At 53.6% G+C, this 23,118-nt stretch overlaps 6 protein-coding genes across 6 annotated transcripts; 1 reads left to right on the top strand and 5 right to left on the bottom strand.

Annotated features, from left to right (window-relative positions):
* Positions 1-81: 81 nt before the first annotated feature.
* BJX67DRAFT_342645 (nitrogen regulatory protein area N terminus-domain-containing protein) lies at positions 82-3,931 on the bottom strand. Its single transcript, XM_071028045.1, has 3 exons — positions 3,906-3,931; positions 2,871-3,840; positions 82-2,791 (listed from the first exon to the last, which is right to left on the bottom strand). Exons 2-3 carry the CDS (start codon positions 3,329-3,331, stop codon positions 595-597), a joined length of 2,658 nt encoding a protein of 885 aa, XP_070890554.1. The 5' UTR covers positions 3,332-3,840; positions 3,906-3,931; the 3' UTR covers positions 82-594.
* A 1,244-nt stretch (positions 3,932-5,175) lies between these two features.
* On the bottom strand, positions 5,176-6,140 carry BJX67DRAFT_166217 (uncharacterized protein). The gene is made up of 2 exons (XM_071025009.1): positions 5,799-6,140; positions 5,176-5,702 (listed from the first exon to the last, which is right to left on the bottom strand). The coding sequence occupies exons 1-2, from the start codon at positions 5,835-5,837 to the stop codon at positions 5,286-5,288; spliced, it is 456 nt and encodes a 151-aa protein (XP_070890555.1). The 5' UTR covers positions 5,838-6,140; the 3' UTR covers positions 5,176-5,285.
* A 4,314-nt stretch (positions 6,141-10,454) lies between these two features.
* Positions 10,455-12,447, bottom strand: BJX67DRAFT_166132 (putative C6 finger domain protein). The gene is made up of 3 exons (XM_071025008.1): positions 11,692-12,447; positions 11,293-11,619; positions 10,455-11,224 (listed from the first exon to the last, which is right to left on the bottom strand). The coding sequence occupies exons 1-3, from the start codon at positions 11,810-11,812 to the stop codon at positions 10,590-10,592; spliced, it is 1,083 nt and encodes a 360-aa protein (XP_070890556.1). The 5' UTR covers positions 11,813-12,447; the 3' UTR covers positions 10,455-10,589.
* Positions 12,448-13,877: 1,430 nt separating this feature from the next.
* Positions 13,878-14,607, top strand: BJX67DRAFT_166364 (uncharacterized protein). The gene has a single exon (XM_071025010.1). The coding sequence runs from the start codon at positions 14,002-14,004 to the stop codon at positions 14,482-14,484; it is 483 nt and encodes a 160-aa protein (XP_070890557.1). The 5' UTR covers positions 13,878-14,001; the 3' UTR covers positions 14,485-14,607.
* A 1,591-nt stretch (positions 14,608-16,198) lies between these two features.
* Positions 16,199-19,291, bottom strand: BJX67DRAFT_377337 (uncharacterized protein; the record flags this gene model as incomplete). Its single annotated transcript, XM_071032081.1, has 2 exons — positions 16,199-19,042; positions 19,100-19,291. 2 exons carry the CDS (start codon positions 19,289-19,291, stop codon positions 16,199-16,201), a joined length of 3,036 nt encoding a protein of 1,011 aa, XP_070890558.1.
* Positions 19,292-19,954: 663 nt separating this feature from the next.
* BJX67DRAFT_377338 (dienelactone hydrolase family protein) lies at positions 19,955-21,188 on the bottom strand (the record flags this gene model as incomplete). The annotated part of the gene is made up of 5 exons (XM_071032082.1): positions 19,955-20,577; positions 20,657-20,704; positions 20,763-20,833; positions 20,891-21,013; positions 21,082-21,188. The coding sequence occupies 5 exons, from the start codon at positions 21,186-21,188 to the stop codon at positions 19,955-19,957; spliced, it is 972 nt and encodes a 323-aa protein (XP_070890559.1).
* Positions 21,189-23,118: the final 1,930 nt, after the last annotated feature.

Here is a 23,118-nt window from a genome sequence, read left to right on the forward strand (position 1 = left end):
TACTGTTGACGCCTGAATGCTACTATTTAATGCATAAAACGTAGCGGGGATCAAATACAGAATGGTCTATTAATGACTTAAGACTTAATGACAGCAAAAAGATGCGCACTTCTGCCCGGCCGTCAACCTCGAATGCAAACGCGAAGAAAAAAAAAATGAAATGAAATGAACACAAACAGACGAAGGCCAGGTCCCGGACAGACGCGGTTGTATCAAGCAAAATCACAATCACAAGCATAGCGGACATGACGATTCCTGGATGGACGTTTGCGTATCTCGACTCGTGTTCCCGATCGGAATCCCGTCAGCCCAAATATTAGAATAAGGAAGACCCATGGCAAATAACTGAACCGAAAATTGCGTCACTCGTCAACCGTCAATCAGCGTCGTGAAGCCGTTCAAACCGTCGCTTCCGCTTCGCACTATCAAACGCCTGCTCATTCTAGCAAGAATCCCAGCTCAGTAGTAGTCATCAGGTCTATATGTCATCGCATAAGATATTCGCGGCGGCGTAAAGAGGGAAGGAAGAAAAGGCGCGTTCGAAAGAAGACATGTGAGGGGTAGAGTTGAGGGCCGTGAGAGTGGTGGTAGTAATCACAAACTCATTGTCAGCCATTCCCACTCCTGACTCGCGCCCTGACCAGCAGCGATGCTGTGGTTGGCGGGGTTTACCGCCGCTGGAGGCATGGCAGGAGCGAGCGGAACGACCTTGGATCGCCCACCGGATGAAGTGCTGGATCGACTAGCGTCATCAGCCATATCAACGTCAGAGGCTTTCTCCAGTCTGCGCTGGCGTTTCGGTGCCACCTGGACCACACCACGGCCGTTGGTTGCGCCCGGAGAAGTAGTCGCAGGGTTGGATTTAGGGGGAGCAGCTGCAATGGGGACGACACCGGAGCCCCGGCCGGACGAGCCGCCCGGTATTGCTGGCGGAGACTCGGACGTCGTTCCGCTCTGGGACCGACTAGAAGTAGGAAGAGATGCCGGCGGCTGCTGGACGGAGTTCTTGCGAGACGACTTTTTGGACGCGCGTGAAGAGCCAACGGTAAGGGTGTTAGCGCTGTTGCGGTTACGCTTTTTGATAACATCGGTCTTCAGCGACAGTGGGCGTACAACACCGTGGAGCTTGAGGAACAAACCACAGGCGTTGCACAGCGGTTGCCCTTCTGGATTTCGTCGCCACAGTGGGGTGGTCTGTGTAAAACAGTTGGTACATGTGGTGGGACCGTTTTGTTCACTGTTTTTGGTGCCACCTGGGCTGGCAGGCCGGGATGGGGCGGCGCTACTCAAACCTGACTCGGGGGGAGTGTTAGGAGATGTGTGGGATGTCGGGCCCGAGCTCATGCTCTGTCGCAACAACTGAGCTGTGTTTGGCGTGGATGTGGTGCGAGCGATCTTCTGTCGTCGGGGATCCTGTTCTCGATTGCGCACCTCGCTGACAGATGCGACGGACCCATGAGTCCGACCGAGGCTGCCGCTCTGGCTCCACTCGCCAGGTGTGTCCATCATGTCCGTAGATCCAATAGTGACGTGCTTCCGATGCTGCGCAGCAAACCCAGGCAGTGATTGAAGGGAGCCGGGATAAGACGTATCCCACTGCATGCCAGCATTAACATCACCAACATTGTCGTCGCCAAACTCAGCTGGCATCGCCAATCCGCGGTTAGAAAATTGATTCCCATCATCGTCTTCGTTGTCGGAGTCGGCACCGAATGTGAACATCGTAGCGTTGCCACTGTTGGTAAAGTCACTGGGACCGAGAACTTGGGTTGGGTCGACGTGCTGTGGGATAGAGAAACCGGGAGAATGCATGGTAGAGGGAGGGTTGCTCATGTGGGAATTCTGATGCGAGACGTCCTGAGACGAGCTCCCTTGGTTATACATGAACCGGGGCTGCAGAGAGGCGGACAGGTTGGACGATCGCTGAGCGACGTAGGTGGGGACCCTGCGCTGCGCTCGGGTATCGACAGCCATATCGAAATACTTGGAATGTTCACCGTCGTATGCTGGTTGTGGGGTGGAAGCAGTTGACTGATAGCCGGAGGGGGGAGGAGAGAAGAAGTCGGTTGAGTTGAGGGAGGAAGCGATCGGAGTCTGAGCATAAAGGTTGGCAAAGGGATTGCCGCTGGTCATCGGTGAGTCAGTCGGAGAGAAGGTGAATTGGGACTGGTAAGGGCCGGCGGAGGGGAGGATAGGATCGTCCCCTAGGTTAAAAGTGTCGAGGGCAAATGCCATTCCGGGGGAAGTGTGGTTATGGGCGCTGGTAAGATGTTGAGCGTTCACCTGGTTATGCAGAACTAGGCCAGACGAAGCGTCCAAGGCATACTCCGGTACGGCACCCGCAAAATTCGGATCATGGGCCAGCATGCTGTTGGACACCGGGGGAACGTGGGGAGAGGATTCCGCCGGCCTTTTGCGGGAAGGAATCTGGAGGTTGAAGAACTGGCGCTCGTCAATGCTCGTCTTGCGTACTCTTCGCGGCACATAACCGAACTCGCTGTCCCTTCGCTGATCCTGGGGAGGGTGGGGGAATGATGCAGGTACGGGAGTGGACTTGGCCGTTGACTGGTCTTTGCGAGACTTAATGGGAATGGCGGCCGTGGTAGCCTCCGAGGTTCTCGTAGTCGGCGGGGATGGGTTGTCGGAGGGAGAGAAGGGAATTATGAAGTCATCGAGATTCATAGGATCGGGCGTTGTGTCCGCAGCAGTGGGAGTGTTGGAAGAACGATCGGACAAGCGAAGCTGAGCAATCCCACTGACACCAGGTATCGTATTGCCCTTGGTAGCGAAGCTAGGGGGACGATTAGGAATGAGCAAAGGCAAAAAGAAAAAGCAACGAGGAACGACGAGCTTGAGGGAAGATGACTTACCGAGCCTGTAGCTGAGCGCGTTCCCTTTCTTTTCGTTTTAAACTCATAGCCATCATCCTCCAGGTTAGATTTTCCATGCGCTCCTGGTTGGGTAGCTGAGCTTTTGTCCTCGAATAGAGCTTCCATATCTGAGTCGCCAACGGATCCCTCCTCTGCATCTCATCAGGACTGTCGATCCCTCCCGCAGCGCCAGACTTCCATTCCGGGAATAGTGAATCCTGGAGCAGATTGTCGTGAGCCGAATCTGAGGGGCTAATCTGCGATCCGAGCGAGAAGTCGTCGGCGAGCTGGGAGGGCAAGTTGGAACTGCGGTGGGGGAAGGACGGTGGTGGTTGAACTGGACCTTTGGTTGAAAAGGACGAGCGATCGAGGTCCGTAAAATCATGGGCGCCGGAGAAGGCTGAAGTGGTTTGTGTCGGTCGCACGCGGCCAGAACCTCCCCCGAGAGTCAACCCAGACATGATCTTGGGTTGGTAATCTCGTGGGCTCCTCTAATTGGAAGCCCGCCAAGAAGAAGGAAAGAAGAGATAAGAGACCGACAAGGGAGAGGAGGGGAGATAGACGGGACAGGGAAGTGGAAGTTGAGATAAGTAGCGCCGAGAGCAGTGAGGCCGAAAGGAGCCAGTGAGCACTGCACCGAGTAATAATATGAGAGAAAGGAACGAAGGAGGGGGGAAGAAGAGTGGGAATGGAGATGGAAGCAATTGGCCTTGAAGCCGGAGAACAGTCAGCCTGGGGACAAGCGACAGAAGGTCGAGGAGCAAAGCAGAAGCACCTGCAGGGAGATGGAAATTCCAACTTACCCGCCGTTGACGACCAAAGAGATCAGAAGGGCCGGGTCCCAGACAGGGAACAAGAGAGGAGCTGCAGCAGAAAGGAAGCTAGGATCGGGGTCAGTGTGAGATCAACTCGAGCCTTGTCCAGCCCAAGATTCCAGGATGATGAATGAATCAATGACCGTCCAGGGAAACTTCATGGGTCAGAGCGAATGGGAAAAGAGTCAATCCTGTCGAACTGACTGGAGGGGATGCATACCCCAGTTTTTTTTTTTTTTTCTTTTTCCTTTTTTCTCCCCTGCTCCAGTGCTGACAATTTTTGGGAGGATGCAGAGGATCCGTGACTCGATACTGCGATACAGAGGGAAAAAGGTTTCGGTAGTCGGATTCTCGCTGCTTTTTATTCTGTTATCGTTGGTGGGGGGCGGATCGTGAATGGCTCCAGTTAATGGACTGGTGCTGTGGTGAAAGGACCGCGAGTGAGACTCCTATAGATACAGCTCTTGGGGCTCATTTGGAATGAATTGGATTGGGTCAGATTGAATGATGGAGAGAGATAGGGAGGAGAAGAGGAAGAAGAGAGGATGAAAGAAGGAAGGAAGGGAGGAGGGGTAGTCTACGACAATGAAGTTGTTGGAGGGGGAGCTGGATGGACGATGCAGGTGGTTGACCAGCCAGACGGAGTAGAATCCCATTCAGGTGATAAACAGTCAGGCAGGATGAATTATGGATTCAGGTAATAGGGAAAATAATGGAAACGGCGCCCTGCTGTCAGGACTCCAGAGGAGGCTGCATTGTGGTTCCGGATTCTCCCAGTCTTCTGCCCTTTTTTTTTCGGTTTCCCGCCGTAAGAAAGCGAAAATCATCAGTGCCTGCGCACTGACACTCCCCGCCCGAGCTAAGGCGTTTAACTCAGTCTATTCCTGGATACTTTCGACAAACCTCGTCTTGCATCAAGCTTCTTTCTCTCCAGCTCCTTCTTGAATAGAATATTTCGAGCGATCGGGAAGGGGCGAGAGGAGTTGCCTTTGAGATCTGGCGTAATATACGCTTCGCGTATTACCAATACCAGCCGCGGTGGCAACCCGAACCTGAGCCAAAGGTGGATTTTAAAGTTTCAACCCGGCGGGGAGTTCTCGAAGCCGGCGAAAAGCCACTGACTTGGTGCATTCGGACAGCACCGACGACTCTAAATCCGAGCTTAAAACTGTCAACCTGAAGCGCTTTTGACTCCAGAATCTTGGACCGGACTTTGTATTCTTCCAGCGGTCATCAGTGCCATCTCATCAGAAGCACCGACAAATACCCACGAGTCCGATACGTACCAAGATCCCAGCTGGAGTCTGAGCCTTCGGTGCAAAACAACAAAGACCTGTCCTTCTGGATGATGGTCTCGCAGGGGCAATTCCGCCAATCGCATTGAACCAAAAGCGATGGATTGATCCAGACGGCATGACCGGACTGGTCAAGGCCGCTGCCCAGATGCGCAGTTGGAACCAGAACCAAACCTCTGGGCCATTTGCCTTTCTTCCCTTGTTCCTCAGAGGAAGAATGATCTCATTTTGCTCATGAGGCTCGTCCTTCCTCAATAATAATCTTCCTTTCTCCGCTGCTGACACGGCCGTCTTGGATGAATCCGTCAACGCTTGGTCCAACTCGCCACCAATTTTGCCGTATTCACAGCCATTGGTCCCGGTGCGGAAGGGCCAGGGCACCCTTTGCTCCTTCGAGAGTAGTTTAACCGTAAACTCCTTGATGGGATGGGACGCCAGCGTTCCGGAGAAAAAAGAAGAGCACTCGCGAGGATCTCAATAATGTGGGAAGATGCTGGACATCTGGGACAGCCGACTCCGGCGCTCATCGGAGAGTTGGAGCGGGCGTCGGTCATCATTGCTGCGCCTGAGAGGGCCTGCCGAGAGGGCTCAAGGCCGGCGGGGCGGACGTTCTCGGGCTGCCCGTCGGAATTCCCAAGTCGCTCGGGAGGCCCGTTCCAATCGCCTCGAACGCCGCGAGGGAAGAAGGTGAAACCCCGATGTGGCTGTCTTCGTTGTTTCAGCTGTTCCACAGGAGTATCTCTGAAATAAAACATTATCCAAGGGTTGATTGAGATTTGGCCTTGAGCCAGATGAGCTGGAGATGGTTCCTATCTTACCCGAGGACCGTATGACCCGGTATTCAATGACCGTAACATCGGTTTCGTCAGCCTTGTTTCAAGCGCACGAAGGGGCGACCTCGAGGCCCAGGAAGGAGTTAGCGTCCCCAGTCACCATTATTGGAACCTTTCATGATTGACGGGAGCTTCATTCAGGACGCAACGAGGGTTGAAATGGCTCTCGCCAATCCGCATTCGATCTGAGGAAGCAAAGGACAAACTGTGGTGGGATCCACCAGCGAGAGATCGACTGTCATTGAGTATCCTCGGTATTTCTCTGTTCGTCCCAAGGTGGTCGTGGCAGCTCTTCTCCAGCCTTGCAAGTTCCTTCGTTCTCAGTCGCACGAGGTCGATTTCCGCCGACTCCCATGAGTGACATCATCTCACGGTTCTTGAGATGGAAACTGACCTAGTGACTGCATCTCCATTTCCCCAAAGCTGACACTTGGCCCCCTCTTGCTGCGGCAACAAGATGGGGTCCAGTGAACGCACAAGCGAAATTGCCAAGGCCGGACAAGGTTGGTGAGAAAGCCGTTGGCCCGTTCAGCCACTGGCTTTCGGCAAATAATTTGGAGAACGACCGTCCTCGAGGTTCCTGATATGACTGTTATTACCAGGATGCAAACGACCAGACATGGGCAGAACATCATGGCAAGCGATTCGCGGAAGTCTTCGTCAAGTCCGTTTTTTCAAGAGGCCAAACCGGGAGTCCCTGTCTGCCTTGATACTTGGAATTCCATTTCTGCTTCAAAATCGAAGACAGACATCGACTGCCCCGCATGATGGACAAGGTGAGGATCCACCGACACGGCGAGTGCAATCCCACCGCTTGCGAGAACGCTCGTCGATTCGTCGGAGAAGTCGCAGTCCTCTTCTCCCACGCGGCTGTGGGACGTTTCCACTGGCTGGAACGATAAGCTGATAAGAGTCTCGATGTCAGGATCCCACTGTGCCACGAAGAAGAGACTGCAGTGGCTAGCGGAGACGACATTCTTTCCGATGGCGCCAAATTTTTCAACCGATCCAAACCGTCAAAGATGCGGACAGCAAAGGGGAAAAGGCCGATTTGCCAAATTTTGAGCTTGAATCATGCTGGGGTCTTCCGCGTGGCAAAAGCACGGATTTCGCGTCTTCGAGGCACGGAAGCCGGTAGGTGGATAAAGGTGGCAAATTCTGGTGATCTCAGAAGTGCCTGCGAGGCAGATTGTTCTGACTCGAAGCTCCGACTTCTGGTGCTGCGAATCAGGCGAAACATAATTGGCTTCTCAAAATCCTCCTCCTTGTCGAGGTCGTGTCGTCTGAACGCCAAGCAGCGCCACTCAGCTCCCGATGGCAGCACCATGCTTGTCGATGGAACTATGGGAAGTGCGCAATGACGACCAAAACGAGCGTCCTGTCGCGTGCCAGAAGACTGTCCACGGAAACTGATCTTGTTCCACCATGATTGGAACGCCAACAACCATCATATTTCTGGAATTTCCCTCAAGGAAGGGCGTTCGGTGACATTTGCTGGCGAGACGAACAAAAACGATGCCTCCCAGGATGTCCGTCCACCAATGGAGCTCTTGCAAGCCGGCAAAGCTCAAGAGATTTTTTGGCGGGGTACCCCGCAGGTAATCATGCTCCTTCGAAGTTCGAACCCGTTGGCTCAAATTTTTGACTGTGGGTTGGGGCGGGTGATTCCTGGCGGGATGGAAAGCCGTCCCCAGGATGCGGCCAGGGGGGCTGACGCGGGCTGCGCACTGTCACTTGGGCCAAGTGCTGGCGATCGGAAAAGAAGCAACGGGGATGGTCGGCAATCAAAGGCACCCTTGTCATCCACGTCAATGATCGAGGCGACCCGCGAGATAGCTGTCCACTCAACACCAACTCAATGTCAACTGTACCTCGCTAAGGTCGCGTGTTGACGGAGATTACCCCCCACACTATCATCATCTCAAGACTTGCAGCTTCGATGAAGCTTCGCTGACCTTTTTCTCGAATTTGTTGCTGGGGATCTTTTTCGGCGGCTGGCGCGGATATTGTCAAAAATGGCTCATGACGGAAAATTAATACGATGCGGCAAACCCCTGCAACCGGGTGCCGGAGGAGGCCGCAGGACAGGGCAGGAAGGCAGGAAGGCAGGAAGGAAGGCAAAAATAAATAATTCTTTCGACAGGCAGACGCACCTCGGAAAGAACCCAGGTCGCCCAAACGGTCAGGAGGTGGGAACCACAGGACGGCAGACGAGGCCCGTCTGACAGGGTCTGAACCGATGAGCCTTCTGACAAGTATTGGGGTATTGTTGGAGAGAGTTTGTTTAGTATGGGATTTGGAAAGGGCCTTGTGGAAATTGTAACGCGTGCGTGATCACCGCGTGGGAGTATAAGAAGGTAGCGACAGACTGCTGGTGACTTGTTGGCCCAAGGATTGTCGTGTTCGAGAAAACGATGGGGGAGATGCAAAGGAAAGCAGAAGAGGACCGTTGTCTCCCATGGAGCCAGAGGACTGTTTGCAGAGCAGAGTGATACTCGCTCGCTGCTCTGTCCTCAGTCGAGCGATTTTATATGGCTCAGACCTTCACCCCGCAGGAAGCATCGATAAGAGAGGGTGAAGAGTTTTCATCCCAGAGGCCTCACTTCAGCCCTTTGCAGTCCAATGGGAAACTACCGGGGTTTTGTACTGCAAGGAAACCTGCTTCAGGTTCAAGAACGCAACGCTAATCTCTCGCAGGGAAAGAATCAGAGCAAATAATGAGCCCACGCCGACCATCGGCCCGCAAAAGTCGTGACGTTTGAGATAACCACCAGGGACACATCCATTTGCCAGCCTCTGTGCCCAAGATAAGGCACAGGAGGCACCTCGTCAGACCAAGCTGGTTGGTCCTTGCTGTAGGCAACGACCGGGATTCGATTACGTGCACGCCCCTGCTCATCCTTTGAGTGACTTGGGTGTGGTTATCTCTTGTTTATATCTCGAAAATGCCATCGTGATCGAGACTGGAGAGCGACAACTTCTCCACAGTCGTACCCCGGACCGATACTCGCGACTCGAAATATCCTTTGCGGATTGCGTCCTGCTCCAGAAAGACTGTTCCAACGGAGCGCGGTCTTCCCACGCCTTTCACATGTCTTCCGACCGCAAAAGAGGACAGGACTTCTCGCTTCCTACTGGGGCTGACCTTGCTTGGCCCTAAGTTAAGCAGGAGTGGCATGCGAGCAGGCGCGTTTCAGAAACCTATTATTGTTGGCGGAGATGTGAAGCGTGAGCAATATCGCGGAGAATACATCTCCTGCTCTTTCTTTCCAGCCACCCACTGTCTGCTCAGGCGTTTTTCGCACTATGTTTGGCGGGAATTGCGCCATCGTTAAGGTATCTGAAGCGCCGGGGTCTGTGCTGACTGGAGAGATAGACGTCTTCGATAAGCTTGCATGCGGACGACATTGTGGTTCGCCACCCAACCACCGCGGAGGATCCTCTTTCATCCACCCAGGGACGCACGAAAGGGAAATGGTGGAGCATTTCCGAGGCTGAAACGTGAAGATTTGATCTCGGACAAGTCAAGCTTCCGCCCCGTACCTTCAACAATTCAGTTTTCGCCTGGTCAAGATGTAAATCTATGGAACATGGTTAGTAACATTAACTCCAGCGTAGACGGCCTCTTAACGGATAAGACAAGAAAGGCGTCGCTATCCAGAGGGCCGTCATATCGCCGATAAGGAGGATACCAAGATATCAACAAGCTTAAACTCGTGACACCGTAGCAGTTGCCTGATCCTCCCTGATAAGCAAGGACGGTGATATCATTGATACTTGTGTGACTTCAAGTCCCTGCTGACTCCTAGTGATAGCTGATAGTGCTGATGATACTTAATCACCCTCATCCGCAGATAAACAAACGATTATGTATAGGTCTGACATTCTGATTAACTTACGCTCCTCGCGGGCTATTCCCAGATACGTGGATACATATATAGATGACGACTCCCAGTCGATAGCGAGATAGCTGATAGGAATGAATAAGTACATGCGACAGCCTTGAAGTTTACGTTACTGGGGGACTACTGGACCAACATACGCGGTTGACTTGGGGGACTGGACTCGTGGGCAATGTTGACACCAGCTACATGAGGCGTCGCAGTCCTAAGGTATCAATGCCTGTAGCTGGCGGTACTTGTACCTGAAGCCGCAGGTGGGAGGATAGCTATGGCCACCAAGCGGTATCGTAGATGCTTGTATACTGGTAGTCCCTCAGGAAGGGAAATGAGAGCTTCGACCTCCGGTCTCGGTTAGTGTGGTAGGGACTTTTCTTGGGAGATACTGGTACTGCCCGTTCGGAGACAGAGTTCGTAGACGAATTGCTGCGTCGCGGAATGCTATGGACAAAGTAAAAGCACCTAGACGCCTTTTCGTCAGAGATCCGTCCTGGTGTAGTTGATTATGTATATACAGCTCATGTGCTCGCACGATATCCCAGAAAAGTACAGTATGAGTGAGATGGAGAAGAATGGGCAAAGATAGAAATCTAGCTGCGACCTGCATGTACAACGAAAGTAGGAGCTGAAAAGCTCAGAAGACAATAATTCCGTTCGGGAGGAAGGAGATGAATAAATAGAGAATGCCACCCAAGTCCACTTTGCGCCCGCTAATGCCTAGCTGGTATAAGCCGGAGTTGAAGAATTGTATGGAAACAAGAAAAGGGGAAAAATGCAACATATCAACGGGAGGGGGGTATATTATGGAATCGAAATCGTCGCTCTTCCTGAATCTGCCCTTTATGATGGATGGATGGGGGTTTCGCTTTGTCCAGTGTCACGGCCCCTGGGGATGTCCGGGGCCTGGATGGCCCATTGGGTGACTGCCGAATGCCGCCTGCTGCGTCGCATCTCCTGCGTAGACGGGGTACGGAACCATGTTCACCGGCTGCATCCCGTTCATATCCTGCCAAGCGGGATACCCCGTTGCTGCGGGCTGAGCGGCGTATGAGACGGAGACGGGTGGACCTTGGAGATCGGTAGTCGGCGGGCTCTGCGGGTTCATGGAACTTGGGGGATAGCCGCGGCTGGGAGTCGTCATTCTGCGCTTCAAATCGGTGGGCATCGGCTGCGCGAATCCGCTAGGGCTCGGATATTGAGAGGCCATGTTTGGCTGCGCGGGGAATGTCATCGATCGTGTGGGAGTCATTTGCCAAACTGATCCGTCTGCCTGGACGGCATATGGGGATGTAGGGCTGAGTGGTTGTTGTGATGGCAGCGTGGGTGCTCCTGGGAGCGAAGGATTCCCCGGCATCGCGGCTATTGGTGTCGCCGGTTGACTCCAAACGTTAGGAGGTATGCTGGCCATTGTTTGCTTCGCGGCTGCGGACATGTTTGCTAGCATCTGCTGATCTGATGTGATAGTCGTAAATTCGTCCCAAGGCACAGAGGGATCCATCGGTGCCGTTGCATCTACACAGGGATCTCGTCAGTCTTTAGGAGAACCTCCCTCGCTGTTTCTGGATATTATCGCTACCCACCTGGTCCAAATTGCGCCATGGGATTACCTGAGTAAGCCCCGGCGCTGAAAGCTGGCACTTCTTGGCCGGTACTCAACGGAATGGATTGGTAAGGGTAGAAAGCGTCCTGTTGCTCCCCTGTCACAGTTGGAGGTGAAGATGAAGCCGTGGATGCATCCGCTGAGATAGTCTCTATCCGAGAACCGGGACGAGATTTCTTCTCGATAGGCGGTTGCTGGTCCACGGGAAAGAACTGGCACTCCTTTCGCAGCCGGATACAATTTTCGCATCGCCCTTGAGCGTCGTCTGCGGCAACGAGACACCGAATTTTGCGCCGCCGGCAATGTACTATCGAGAAAAATGCGTCAGCGGGCGAACGAGATCGAGATAGGCTTGCAGGGCCATTGAGAGGAGACTCACCACACGCGACGGATGTACGATGATAGCCGAGCTTATTGCGCTTCTTATCGGCTGTGGAGGGCTCCATGACGGCAGTCTGTGAGATGGTAACAGATGTCATACACTCGACCGCCGCGGACATAGTTCCTAGGAGGAGTGGAGAGAAGAAAGCTGGTCCTAGAAGCGCAGGCGTATCAAGCGCACCTGGGGATCAAGAGGACGCGGAGGAATGCGACGGGAGCCGATGGCTCGAGGGATGTGTGTGGACGATGGGGAATTGGTCAGCGAATCAGCCATGCAAAGGCAGTCCAGTGGGGAGCAGTCGGCAGGGCGAAGCTATTGCAGAAAGGCCGGCATTCAGGAATCAATGCAAGCTGCGTTGCGGTGAGAGTCGTCCGTCTTCTGAGCACTCGTTTCAGCGGTGTTGCTCCACACTTAACTCGGCAAAACAGGAGAAGATTCGGGTTTCCTGAATGGATGGAGGAAGCAAGTCGAGGGGTCGGAGTTGTTTCAACGTGATTAGCCGGAGGTCCGGTACGAGGAAACAAGGAGTCTATCTATTTTCGCGATTAACGTCGTGGTGTTGGTCGTGGTCGTCGTGAGGTGGAAAGAATCCACTGCGTTCTTCAGAGGATGCCAGAGGACAGACTGGCGTATAAAAGCCGGGCGCGGGATGTCTAGGGAATGAAATCCGGAAAAAAGGAAGGAACGAATCAGGGGAAAAGAAAAAGGCAAAGGAATGGAGAGAAGGAGAGTTGCAAAGATGAAGAGAGAGAAGAAAGTATGAGAGTGGGAAGAGAGACTGAGAGAGGGAGGCTAAGACTGGAGAGAGGTCGTGGAGAGGAAAAAAGCAAGCAGCAGCATGGGAATAATTGAAACAATGAATGACAGCCCTGGCAATAAATTGGGGAAAAATAAAGATGAATTAGGAGCAGAAGCCAAGCCGAAGGGTCAGTCTGAAGGAACGACAGAGCAGTCCAGAAGAGCTTGGGGGAGTTCTTCTTCTTCCTGGCTGACGAAGAAGACTCACGAACTACTGTGGTTCTGGCAGTTTATATTCTTGATTCAGAATAGGCCTTTTTCGACAGCGTTTTTTCTTTTCTTTTCTTTTTTTTAATCTCTTTTGTTGGCTGTTGTCCTCTTCAAGGGACTGCAGTTGGGAAAGGGGGAGCTTTGCGGTGGACATCCTGAAGAAAAAATACAACCTTCGCCGAAATTAAAACAGGAGAATACACAGAATAATGAAAATCATGGAGCAAAATGACATCAAAGAGAAGGAAAAGTGGATAGTGGCATGAACAGGCCAGGATAGACACTCTGCCCTTTCTTCAGCCGGAAGAATGGAACACGTCTCCAGGACTTCAGGGTCTTCTTTATCCTGAACAGTGTTCGCGTCCCCTGCAAGACCGCCAGAGACTCGTCGGATTGGGAACTCTAAAAGATTGGCCGGGGAGAGAACGTCTTTGTGGCTGGGGGTGTTGGAGAGAATTTCTGGCTAAGTAGAAGATGAAACAGCTATCAACGCAAGGTAATTTTGCAGCTTCTCGAGGACGCTTAATTTGTCGGTTGATTGGCAGCGCTTGTCATGTCAAGTTCGTCAGGGCTCTTTGACACAGTCTCCCTCTCAAAGGACGTCGAAGAGCTTGGGAGACAACCCGCTTTGGGCTCTTGTTCATATCGAGTTATCTTCTGGAATGCGAAAATCTCGACCCAACCATGGACCATCCGGACCAGAGTGGGATCTTGAGTTGGGCGGCGATACGATCTCGCGTCCCAATTTCTCCAACAACCGATCTTCAGTTCTTGCCATATGTCCAAACATTTGAGGCTCAGTAAGTCGTCATCCCACTCCAGTTTTTGACCTCACACACTCCTTGCAACTGCGAGAATGGCCGTCTGTTGTGTTCTCGGACACGTGGGTGTTATTGCGATTCCCCTTGATCCCCCCCCTCCCCCCCCCCCCGATCCGGTCTCCTCAATCGAAGACATCCACGGTACCAGATCTGTGACAGAGAACTGGTTTGGGACTAGCGGGGGTGGGCGGGTTGTCTGAAGGTGCGAAGGATGGCTGATGGATATCATCATCGAGCTTCGTTCTGCTTGGGCAGAGACGGGCGAGGAAGTCACCTCCGTGTCCCTGACATCCAGGGTCGTATTGTGAGTCCTTGACTCGCAGAGGAGCGGTGACCTGTCACGGCGTTGGACTCATCAGGAGCTTGAAAAGAGCATTTTTTTCCCTCTGTTTTTCTTCGCATGGACGAGTACAACCCACAGCTCTGATTGGACAAAGAACGTGGGTCGGCCATTGACCATATCGGCCAATCAACGGGGATGTTGGCAGCAGCCCTTTCCGTTCTCAGCGTCAGACAGTTGCGAAACAGCCCGATCTGGAGTAGCGTCAACCTGAAACAGACCCTCGAACAGTCTGTGGTCCTTCGAGAAGCCTGCACTCGTCAGCTTATCCACCCGCCGGAAATCGTCCGGATGAGGGCTGATATGCAAAGGGGACTGTGTGGGCAAGAAGAGTACACAATCCCATCTGGACGGCGGAATCGAGTCGTAACCGAGAAGCAGATTTGTAGACCTGAGCTGACTCTCGCTCTTTTCTTTCCATTTTTCTGGAGATGGACACCTGCAGTGGGTGAGTTCCCACTGACAGAGATGTCAGAAGGGTGGGCCCAAGGCGAAGGTTTAATTAAGGACGAGACACGCTCTCACTCAAGGTTCGAGTCTGCAATTTCTCCTTGCTCGGGTGGGCCTTGGCTTGGACAGTTGCATGCGTGTCTCTGCAAGGGGAATTTCCAAAGCCAATAATCTCGAAGGCTCCGTTTTCCATCCATGGATCCCAAGAGCGAGTGGAAGCGAAAGATCGTCCAGACGATCTCTCTCTCGCCTCATCGCCTTGGTTTGCGCAGTTCATGGACAGTTTTCATCTCTCCGACGATTTTCCGAGAGCGAGAACTTGGAAGATTGGGCGTTATTGCACTGGTGAACAACCTCAAAATATCTGCAAATAGATCCGTCGTCGTCCTCCGGAAACCGCTGTCGATGGCGAAGCCATGCAGCTCGGATCTCGGAAAAACATCCTGGTCAAGAGACCTGGCATTGCATCCAGCGTCGCGAAGCCGTCAGGGTCCGGGCTGGATCCAGTCTGGACCTGGGAGTTGGGCCAGACAAGACTCGAGGGCGACACTTCCTCGGTTTTGCTCCCGTGGGGTCGCTTCCTCGGCTCGACCATCCTGAGGCCTCACGGTATTCCGGAGTCGTCGCTCTTCATTCGACCATGACTGTGTCTTCTGGACTCCTGAAAGCACGGGTTGAGCATTCACGCACGGTCCCTTGCCAACAGCACAGCTGACGGTATGCTCCTCGAGAGTCCGAGAAATCTCGCCTGGGAGCCATGCATGACCGAAAGGCCTGGCTCAGAGACGCCGAGGATCGTCTGCCAAGCTCCTGCAGTTCTTCAATCCACTGAGTTCACCTGCTTCCAGAGGCTTGCCCTGTCGATCTCCACAAAAGCAACCACACGACTCAGAAAAAGCAAAGTGCCGTGAATCTGGAAGCCAATCTGCCGACCTCTTGTCACGTTGAGATTCCTGTGGCTCTCCATTGATCGAGGCAGACGCCTGGGCTGGCGGAGATAGGGGTTTCAGGACGGGGAGGACGCGACTCTCAGAGCATCAAGCATCGAGATGAGCAGAAGCAATTTCGAACACGAGGACCCCGAAGCCTCACTTTCGACCAATCCAATTGGAAAGGCCCGCTCGGCCTGGCAGTTCGCAGCCATCGTCCGTGGCGTGTTTGTCCCTCGGTGCCTTCGACGGTCGTGGCTCGTGGGCCAGCAGCTATTTTTCCTTGTTGCAGGAATCTGATAACATCTTCACGCAAGAATAATTTCCCGAAATCCCAAATGCAGAAAACAATCTCCGCTGGCCGAGGAAGAATGCAAACCAGAAAGCTCCTTCATCTCGGAGCCGTTTCCTGTTTCAGGCGCACCCCCGAAGCGCCCGCAGCTTTTCTCTCGGAAGCGTCCGCTCCTCTGCTTCTCACTTCCGCCCTTCCCCCCCTTCCTTCTTCCCTCACTCCCCCCCGGTCGACCAGAATCGACCCCTTCAGCTCGGCATCGCCAGCTTGTTTCACAATCGTCGGCTGTCTTCCTCCATGTGGTGACCCACTCAGCCCATGCACACTTCAAACCAGATCTTACGCGTCCCTTTCTGGGCCCTGGTCCTGCTCAACAGTCAGCCATGGTTCGTCCCCACCCAAACCAAAGACGTGATTCCTGACTTCTCGGAAGCTTCCCCCATGCAATAAGATCCACGGGATCCTCTTCCGGTGATTGAACCCTCGACGGCCAGAGACTCTTCTGCTTCCGGGAGAGGCCAAAATTATGTGCGGAAACCTGACGGCTTGATGACACGGACAACATGCTCGAGAGGATGCGATAAAACAGCCATTACTCGAGTAACAGAAAAATATCTATGTGAAACTCTTTGACGGAATCCAACGCCATGTGCGCCGTGACGGATCAGGCCCGATGACCTCGGTCTACAGTTTCCCCATGCAAGAAAATGCTCGGCCTGCGATTGAGCTTCGACAATGCGTTACTCGGGCTCCTCTCGCCGACCCGGATCACCACGCGGACTTTGATGGCTCGTGCCTCTCGGATACAGCACGCGAGACAAGTCCTCCCCACCCGACCTATGAGGGCATGATACCCGACCGTGGCGCACCACGCCCTGGCAAATGCCTCCTGCTCGGGACCGCCACGAGCATCAAGCACCATGATCTCGTGCCAGCTGAGAGCCCGATGATATTCGAGAGTCGCCAAACGGCTCTCCGACGCCGCCAGCTCAGGCAGCGAGCCAACGCATATGACTTTGTATGTGTATGAACGGTGAAGAGGGTGCCCCGGAAGGCGGGGCAAGTGTCTTTGCCGAGCCGGGCTGGAGGGAGCCGAGAAACTGCCGCCTGTGTAGAGAGTGCCCGGTGTCGAGTACAAGAGCCGCCCACCGGGCGGGCGACATTCGTGTGATGAGATGAACCGGACGTTGTAAATGAGGGGGAACGAGACTGTCTTGAGAGACTTCCTTTTGCTCGTCCTAAGAGAGAATACCATGGTTGTCTTCCGAGCCGTTGTGCGATCTGCCTGTGGTTGTTGCCGTCCTTTGCCTTGGACATCAAATATCAGACTTTCAATGTCGACTTTGATCTTCGATCCATTTGTGATTGGGCTGTCGACTGGTAACGAAAACGCCCCGCTAGCCAGATCGCCGAGCCCCAAAGGTGTTGACTTAAGAGATATTTTCGTTCCCTGCATGATGCGAGGGCCTCCCGGGCAGGCTGGGGGGTCCGTTGAAATGACCTCAAACCAGGTGTTATTCAAAGATTCCCGCGTACGAGAGTCCTTGGGCAATACACCACTCTCTATCCATCCCATGCATATACTCGTTCCCTGAAGGCTCGCGAGAACTCGACCAACTATGCATTCTTGGCTCCACCAACTCTTTTCACGGTACGAGAAACCTCCGGACAGGTTCGCAACTGGCCCCAGCGTGGCGATGGCGTCGGCGTCATTTTCTAAGATGGTCGACATGAGCAAATGGCTGATGCAGTCTCCTGGAAGGACAAGACCGGATAGCCATGCCCGCGTTACCCAGCCACCCAGATATGTAGAATTTTGATTGTCCGCAGGGTTGCGCAGCATGATAGGTCGGTACGATAAACTTCTGCTCTCCAAGCTGCTGTCGAACGCCCTTCGGCCACCGGCAGAAGGAGAACCCTGTATTGGTCGATTGTATGCGTCTCTCACCGTTTCAGACTTCCCTTCTTTGCAAATGGGACGAAAGTGCTCTTTCAGGTCGGTAATATTTGGCCATCCAATGCTCTCTGCAAACACGAGCAGGCCCTGTAGTTGTCGGTCGATGTATTCTGGAACCAGTCTACATGCCGATGCGGGCACATGCGCCGTCGCGGGATCTAAGGTTCCGCGGAAGTACTGTGAAGGGAAACGACGCGACTTCGCGCTGAGATTCTTCGCCTGCTCGGGGTGTGCAGTCTGTGTTTCTTGTGATTGGATAGGGCTGTAACTGAAGTTGAAGCAGTCCATCAATCGGCGCACGGCAACCATGTCCCAACTAACCTTTGGAGTCCGGAGGCGTTGAAAGTCTTGTATATCTCGCCTTGAGATACGGATGTCATTTGAACTTCCCAGAAGCCCAACCCTGACAGTTGCATCTAACCGCATGAGTAGTTCGGCGGCCAGCAGCATTTGAACAAGAAACCACTCGAGCTCCAAAAAAGGGTAGTCCCAGGGTTCTTCATGCACCGAAGGGCCGAGGGAATCGCCATCGCCATGCGGTGCTACTTCCCAGAGAATCTGTCCGATACGCAGGCGCCACTCGGGCATGCTGAAGTCGAACCACGCACCTGGCGTGGCTAATACGACTGTCAGGACCCTTATCTGCGATTGAATAGAGTGAAAGTCTTCACCACCGACGGTCATGGACCGGGGTGGCTGATATAGAAAATCGTTGAACAGTCCGCAGAAGAGCTCCTGAACTCCCTCCGAGTCAAGAATTGTCCTTTCCGTTTGGCCGTGCAAGACCCCATGGCGAATGTCCTTCAGCTTTTGCAGACGGACGACCAGCTTTTGGAGATCGATGTCGCGGACCCCGATGCTTTTCCACGCAGCAGGACCCTCAAGAAGAAACGCTTTGCGATCATGCACGGTCCCATCCGGGCAGAGAGAGTACGGATGGCTACGGAGCTCCATCATCTCCTCTACTTTCAGCGCTGGCAAACTCGAGATTCGCAGGAAATCAGCCTCTGCTCTTGCCCTTGGCGTGTCGGTGAACCGGAGGGCGTCTGCCACCGGCATCTCAAGGAAATAATGAAACCCCACTGACCCTGGCTCCTTGCCGTTCATTGAAAGCATGTTTGGCACCTCGAACATGCCCAAGTCAAGGGTCGCCCTCTTCGGCGACGCTGTGCGTGTCCAGCTATCCAACTGGACGGGGACATCTCCTTCAATCAACCCATCACCTGGTATCGGAAGATGCGCGTGGAGCGTGCTCAATGTGTATGATGCGTATGGGAGGGTCCGTCGATCCCAAAGGCTTTGTATCGTGGGGTCATGGTCATCGAATGGAAAGATGACTTGAGGATACCAGCAGTCTTGCTTCCCCTTTTCGAGGAGAAAGTATGGAGCGCCGGAGAAGATCACCTCGATATCACTTCTTGTCAACTCGTATTCGGAGGACCCATCGCTGCTCGCATCTGAGTGGCGCTGATGAACGTCGGTGCTGCCGCGGCGGACTCTGCTCAGTTTACGTCCTGTCGGTGGGGGAGAGCTAGATGGAGAGGGCTGCTCCTATCCGAATTAGGCATGCACCAAAATCCGTGATAGCGGCTGCAGAGCAAGACTTACTGAAGAATTTCCTTTCCCTGATCGTCGGTACCAACGAAAGAACCCCCGGACACTGTGAAACCGACTCTCCCGCTCCCTTAAATTTGGGGCCGACGCTCGTCTGCGTATAAAGCGCGGCGATGGAGTATCATTCTCACCAGGCGACGCCCAACCTGCGGCAATGGAATGACGACGCCCGAAAAAGGTCGACATCTTCGCAACCTCACGCTATCTCACCACGGTCAGCCAAGTATCCAACAGACTCGAGGGTAGGTTTCAGGCAGGTACTAGATCCTCCTGCTAGGTTCGTTCGGGCTTAACAGGTAGGTTGGGTAGGGTAGGTTCGTAGGCCACGGGGCTACCCTTGGTGCCATAGATTTGTGATGACGTCTGCGATTTCGGGGGCCGTCGAATGCCAGTACCCACATCAGGGTTCCAGGTAGGTTGTAAATATTATTAAAGCGTTCAGCCGAACGGTAAGTATCGGGCTAGAATCAACTATATCTGCGATACGCCCGGTCTGTTGAGAGTCAAATGGCCTGAGGATAAGTTGTTCACATGGTGGCAGTACTCTTGTCCTTGGAAGTCTGGTTCTCTTGAATTTATAGATCGATGGCTTGTTTTGAAGGACGTGTCTCGGTTTCTGGAGTTTCATATGCTACTACGTATCCTCAGGTGTGACAACAGTATCAGCATATCGCATGAATCCGCACTGAATCAATCAATCCATCCCATTGCATAGCTCCATTCAGTCCGCTACAACCCCATTCCACCTCGAGGATCAATTTCCCCAACCTACCGCACACAGACCCTACAACACCTCACACAATAAACACTGCTAGAGCATCGTGTCACTACTTGATTCATTCAACTCAATCAAGCGTGCTTCCCCAAAAAGTCCAACGCAGTCTTATATCCCCGCTCATACTCCTTCCTAACCTCCTCGTCATACAGATCCGACCGCGCCGCCATCCACCCATGGATCTGCGTCGCGAACGTCTCAACGTAGTGGTCCGTCTTCAAGTTCGCCCCGAACGCACTCACATCCGCGGGCTTCTCGTCCTTCGACGCCAACAGCGCCATCGGGATCGTCACGCTCTTCGCATCGTTGGGGTCCAGCATCGCCGGGTGGCACTGCACAGCGGCCTTGAAGAGCGTGTTTTCCCCGCCCGCACCCGAAGCGAGGACCGTGATTTTCCCGCCCCAGCAGTAACCCAGGATGGACCAGGATTCAAACGAACCGCCAGCAGTAGTTGGGGCGAGGGCGTTGGCTTCGGCAACGACACCCGGGATCTTGGAGAGGGTGTTGGGGGGCGCGGCCTTTGTTTGGAAGAAGTTTCCGAGCTTGGATTTGTGTTCTTCTGTTTGCGGGGGGAACCAGGTTATATCTGCGGGGGCGCCTTCGAAGAAGTCCGGGATGAAGACGCGGTATTTTTGGGAGGAGGAGGTGGAGAGGATGTCGGCGCCTTGGAGGGTTTGGGGGAAGAAGCCGAAGATATCTGGTTCACTTAGCCTGTTTATCGTCGAGGAGGAGGGGGGAAGAAGGAGGGGGGAAGAAGGAGGAGGGGAGGGGGGTACCGTAGACGACGAGGATGGCCTTTGTAGCAGTTTCGGGGCCCGTCACGTCTGTTTGTGTTAGATAGCGGAACAATGAGAGGATATTCGGAGGGTTTAAGGGGCGTACAAGTCTTCAAGCCATTGATGACCTTGTATTCGCCCTTGGGTTGGTAGTCCTTGGCGATGATGGGGGGGATACTGAACGGAACGGTCGGTGAGCATCGATCAGAGAAATATGGGATTTGACGAGCCTACGTGCAACAAGCCTTGCTCACACCAGACATGGCTGCAGAGGAGCAATGAACGGGTCGGAGCTGGAACGCAGCGGGGATTCGAGAGCTTGAGAGGAAGCGGGGTTCTCTCGGCGAGAAGACAGCTCTACAGAAGGAATGGGTTAGAAGCTGACGAGAGAGCATAGAGGCAACTGATGGCAGGAGGAGACGTACGATGAATCGTTGAGTGGTTTTTGAGCGAGGGTGGAGGAGGAAGACGAGAGGAGTTCAGCTGCTGGTGGTGTTGCGCGATCAGCCGAACCCCGCGGCGTCGACGTCATCTCGGCGTCTTCGGTTACATATTGCTTGATCACCCAACCTGACGCATAAAGAGCCGTCGGGACGGCATTTAATGAGGGGGTGGGGGAGTTTTACGGTGAATTTTGTGGACACTCGCTGATCCGATCGTGTATATTTTGTTGGCGGTATATATAAATATATAACCTCACAGCGGAGCCGATGGGTGCGCCCGTGGGAACCCAATCCTCTGCACAGGGGAAAGAGATTCAATCAGCCTCAACGGTGACGGCGGCGCGCCCGCTCCCCGAACCTGGGGGTCGGTTGAAGCCAATGAAGCCAATGCTGAATAGGCTCTCTGCGATGCGCGAATAATCTACGATGAGAGACGCCACGGCGACGCAGCCACTGCGCCATCGCAGCTTGCTTACTGGAATGCAGGGAGCAGGGAAAGGGAGTAGAGTCTAGACCGTCTCCTGAATGCTGTCGCATCTGGTCCAAAATTGGGACCCAAGGTTTGGTACTTCTGGCAGTCTTGTCATTCCGCGCAGAGTTGAGTTTTGAACTTTACATCGACGCGTGCGAAAGGGAGGGATGTGATGGGCTGGTTGCGGCACACGAATCGAACATCACAATAAATCCAGAGTGGAGGAAACTTTGGCTAGCGCTGGACTGGTTCGAGGAAGCTTCGGCCTTTGGCAGGAGGCAGACACCATCATCCTCATCATCTGCTGGCAGAAGAATCGGATTGAGTTTCTTTGTTTTGGGGAGCGGGGGGCGATGACTGGTCCGATCTCGGCTCTGGTGACCTGGCTGCTGTCATGGCCGCCACCCTCGACCCACAGATACCGACGGTCTGGGAGGACGAGAGCGAGCGTCTGGAGGGAACAAAAATAACAATTCATATTGTTCAGACTGGGAGAATAACTTTTTGAGGCCGCATTTCTCCGACCAGAAATGCAGCCGGAGGACTGTTATTACACTAACCGGAATCAGCCTAGCGGCCTGTCTGTGATTGGCCCGCGGCAGTCCAGACACCTGACAGCGTGCCCAGGTGACCAGCGCTGCCTCAGGTGCCTTTCTGCCATCCTCTTTCTGGAATGGATGCCATGGATACGAGAGAGGCACCAGAGTCTCGAAAGGGCGATGGCCCGGGGTTGTCTGATCCATCGTCCAGACGCAAGGGAACGGGAACCGGAGCCAACTGTCCGAAGGGTGTATCTTTGCAAATCAGAGCCGTTCTCATCCAGATCAGCTGAAGAGAGGGATGTGAGTTGACTGAACGGTGGGACTTGGGCTTCCCTGTCAACCACGTTGCCGAGCTGATCTTCGTGGAAGGGATATAATTATTCCAAGGTTATTCTGCTCATCAAGCTTGCTTGCTCACGCATGAACTTCTGATTCCTGTTGACCAGTGGCAGATTGCTCTTTCTTCGACTGAGGAATCCAGATCCAGAATCCAGACTCTCGACGGCTTAGCTCCTCTCGTTTCTTTTTTCTTCTTTTGCTCCTTTCCCTCCCTTTCCTCCTTTTCTTTTCGAATTTTTCTCTGTTTTTCTCTTTTTTTCTGTTTTTCACCCCCGCGTTGGCCAGGCCTTGGAAGACTCCAGGTCCGTTGCTGAGCCTGAAGCCCGTCATATCTTCCTCCTCCTCCTCCTCTTATTATTCTTCGGTCTCACACTCTCTCGTATTCTGACCGCTCCAACTCTCGTGTCTCTCCTCTCGTCTCTCCTCTCATCTCTCCCTCTCCTGTTTCGGACCTCTCGCGTCTTGATGGATGTCTGACTGCACCGCCTGTGCAGACGCGAAACCCGCGCTCACCACCCCAGGCCATGACTTTGTCCTGATCTGAATCTTTTCACTTTTCAGCTGCGCCCCCCCGGGACCCAAATCCTCTCTCTCCGCATCAGGATCAACACCAGAATCTCGTCCCATTCCGTGGGATATGTATTAGTCCGACCCAGTTGATATCCC

The sequence above is a fragment of the Aspergillus lucknowensis genome (genome assembly GCF_044049455.1).
Source record: "Aspergillus lucknowensis strain CBS 449.75 chromosome Unknown BJX67scaffold_3, whole genome shotgun sequence".
Lineage (NCBI taxonomy): Eukaryota > Fungi > Ascomycota > Eurotiomycetes > Eurotiales > Aspergillaceae > Aspergillus > Aspergillus lucknowensis.

Excerpts from the sequence above, each read along its gene's own strand:
- BJX67DRAFT_342645 (XM_071028045.1), bottom strand. The coding sequence starts at position 3,331 with ATGTCTGGGTTGACTCTCGGGGGAGGTTCTGGCCGCGTGCGACCGACA. Across the intron at positions 2,792-2,870 it reads CGCGCTCAGCTACAGGCTCG|CTTCGCTACCAAGGGCAATA; the intron begins GTAAGTCATCTT and ends TCGTCCCCCTAG.
- BJX67DRAFT_166217 (XM_071025009.1), bottom strand. The coding sequence starts at position 5,837 with ATGTTACGGTCATTGAATACCGGGTCATACGGTCCTCGG. Across the intron at positions 5,703-5,798 it reads CCGGGTCATACGGTCCTCGG|CTGAAACAACGAAGACAGCC; the intron begins GTAAGATAGGAA and ends CCTGTGGAACAG.
- BJX67DRAFT_166132 (XM_071025008.1), bottom strand. The coding sequence starts at position 11,812 with ATGTCCGCGGCGGTCGAGTGTATGACATCTGTTACCATCTCACAGACT. Across the intron at positions 11,620-11,691 it reads TCGTACATCCGTCGCGTGTG|TACATTGCCGGCGGCGCAAA; the intron begins GTGAGTCTCCTC and ends TTTTCTCGATAG. Across the intron at positions 11,225-11,292 it reads CATGGCGCAATTTGGACCAG|ATGCAACGGCACCGATGGAT; the intron begins GTGGGTAGCGAT and ends ATCCCTGTGTAG.
- BJX67DRAFT_166364 (XM_071025010.1), top strand. The coding sequence starts at position 14,002 with ATGTTGGCAGCAGCCCTTTCCGTTCTCAGCGTCAGACAGTTGCGAAAC.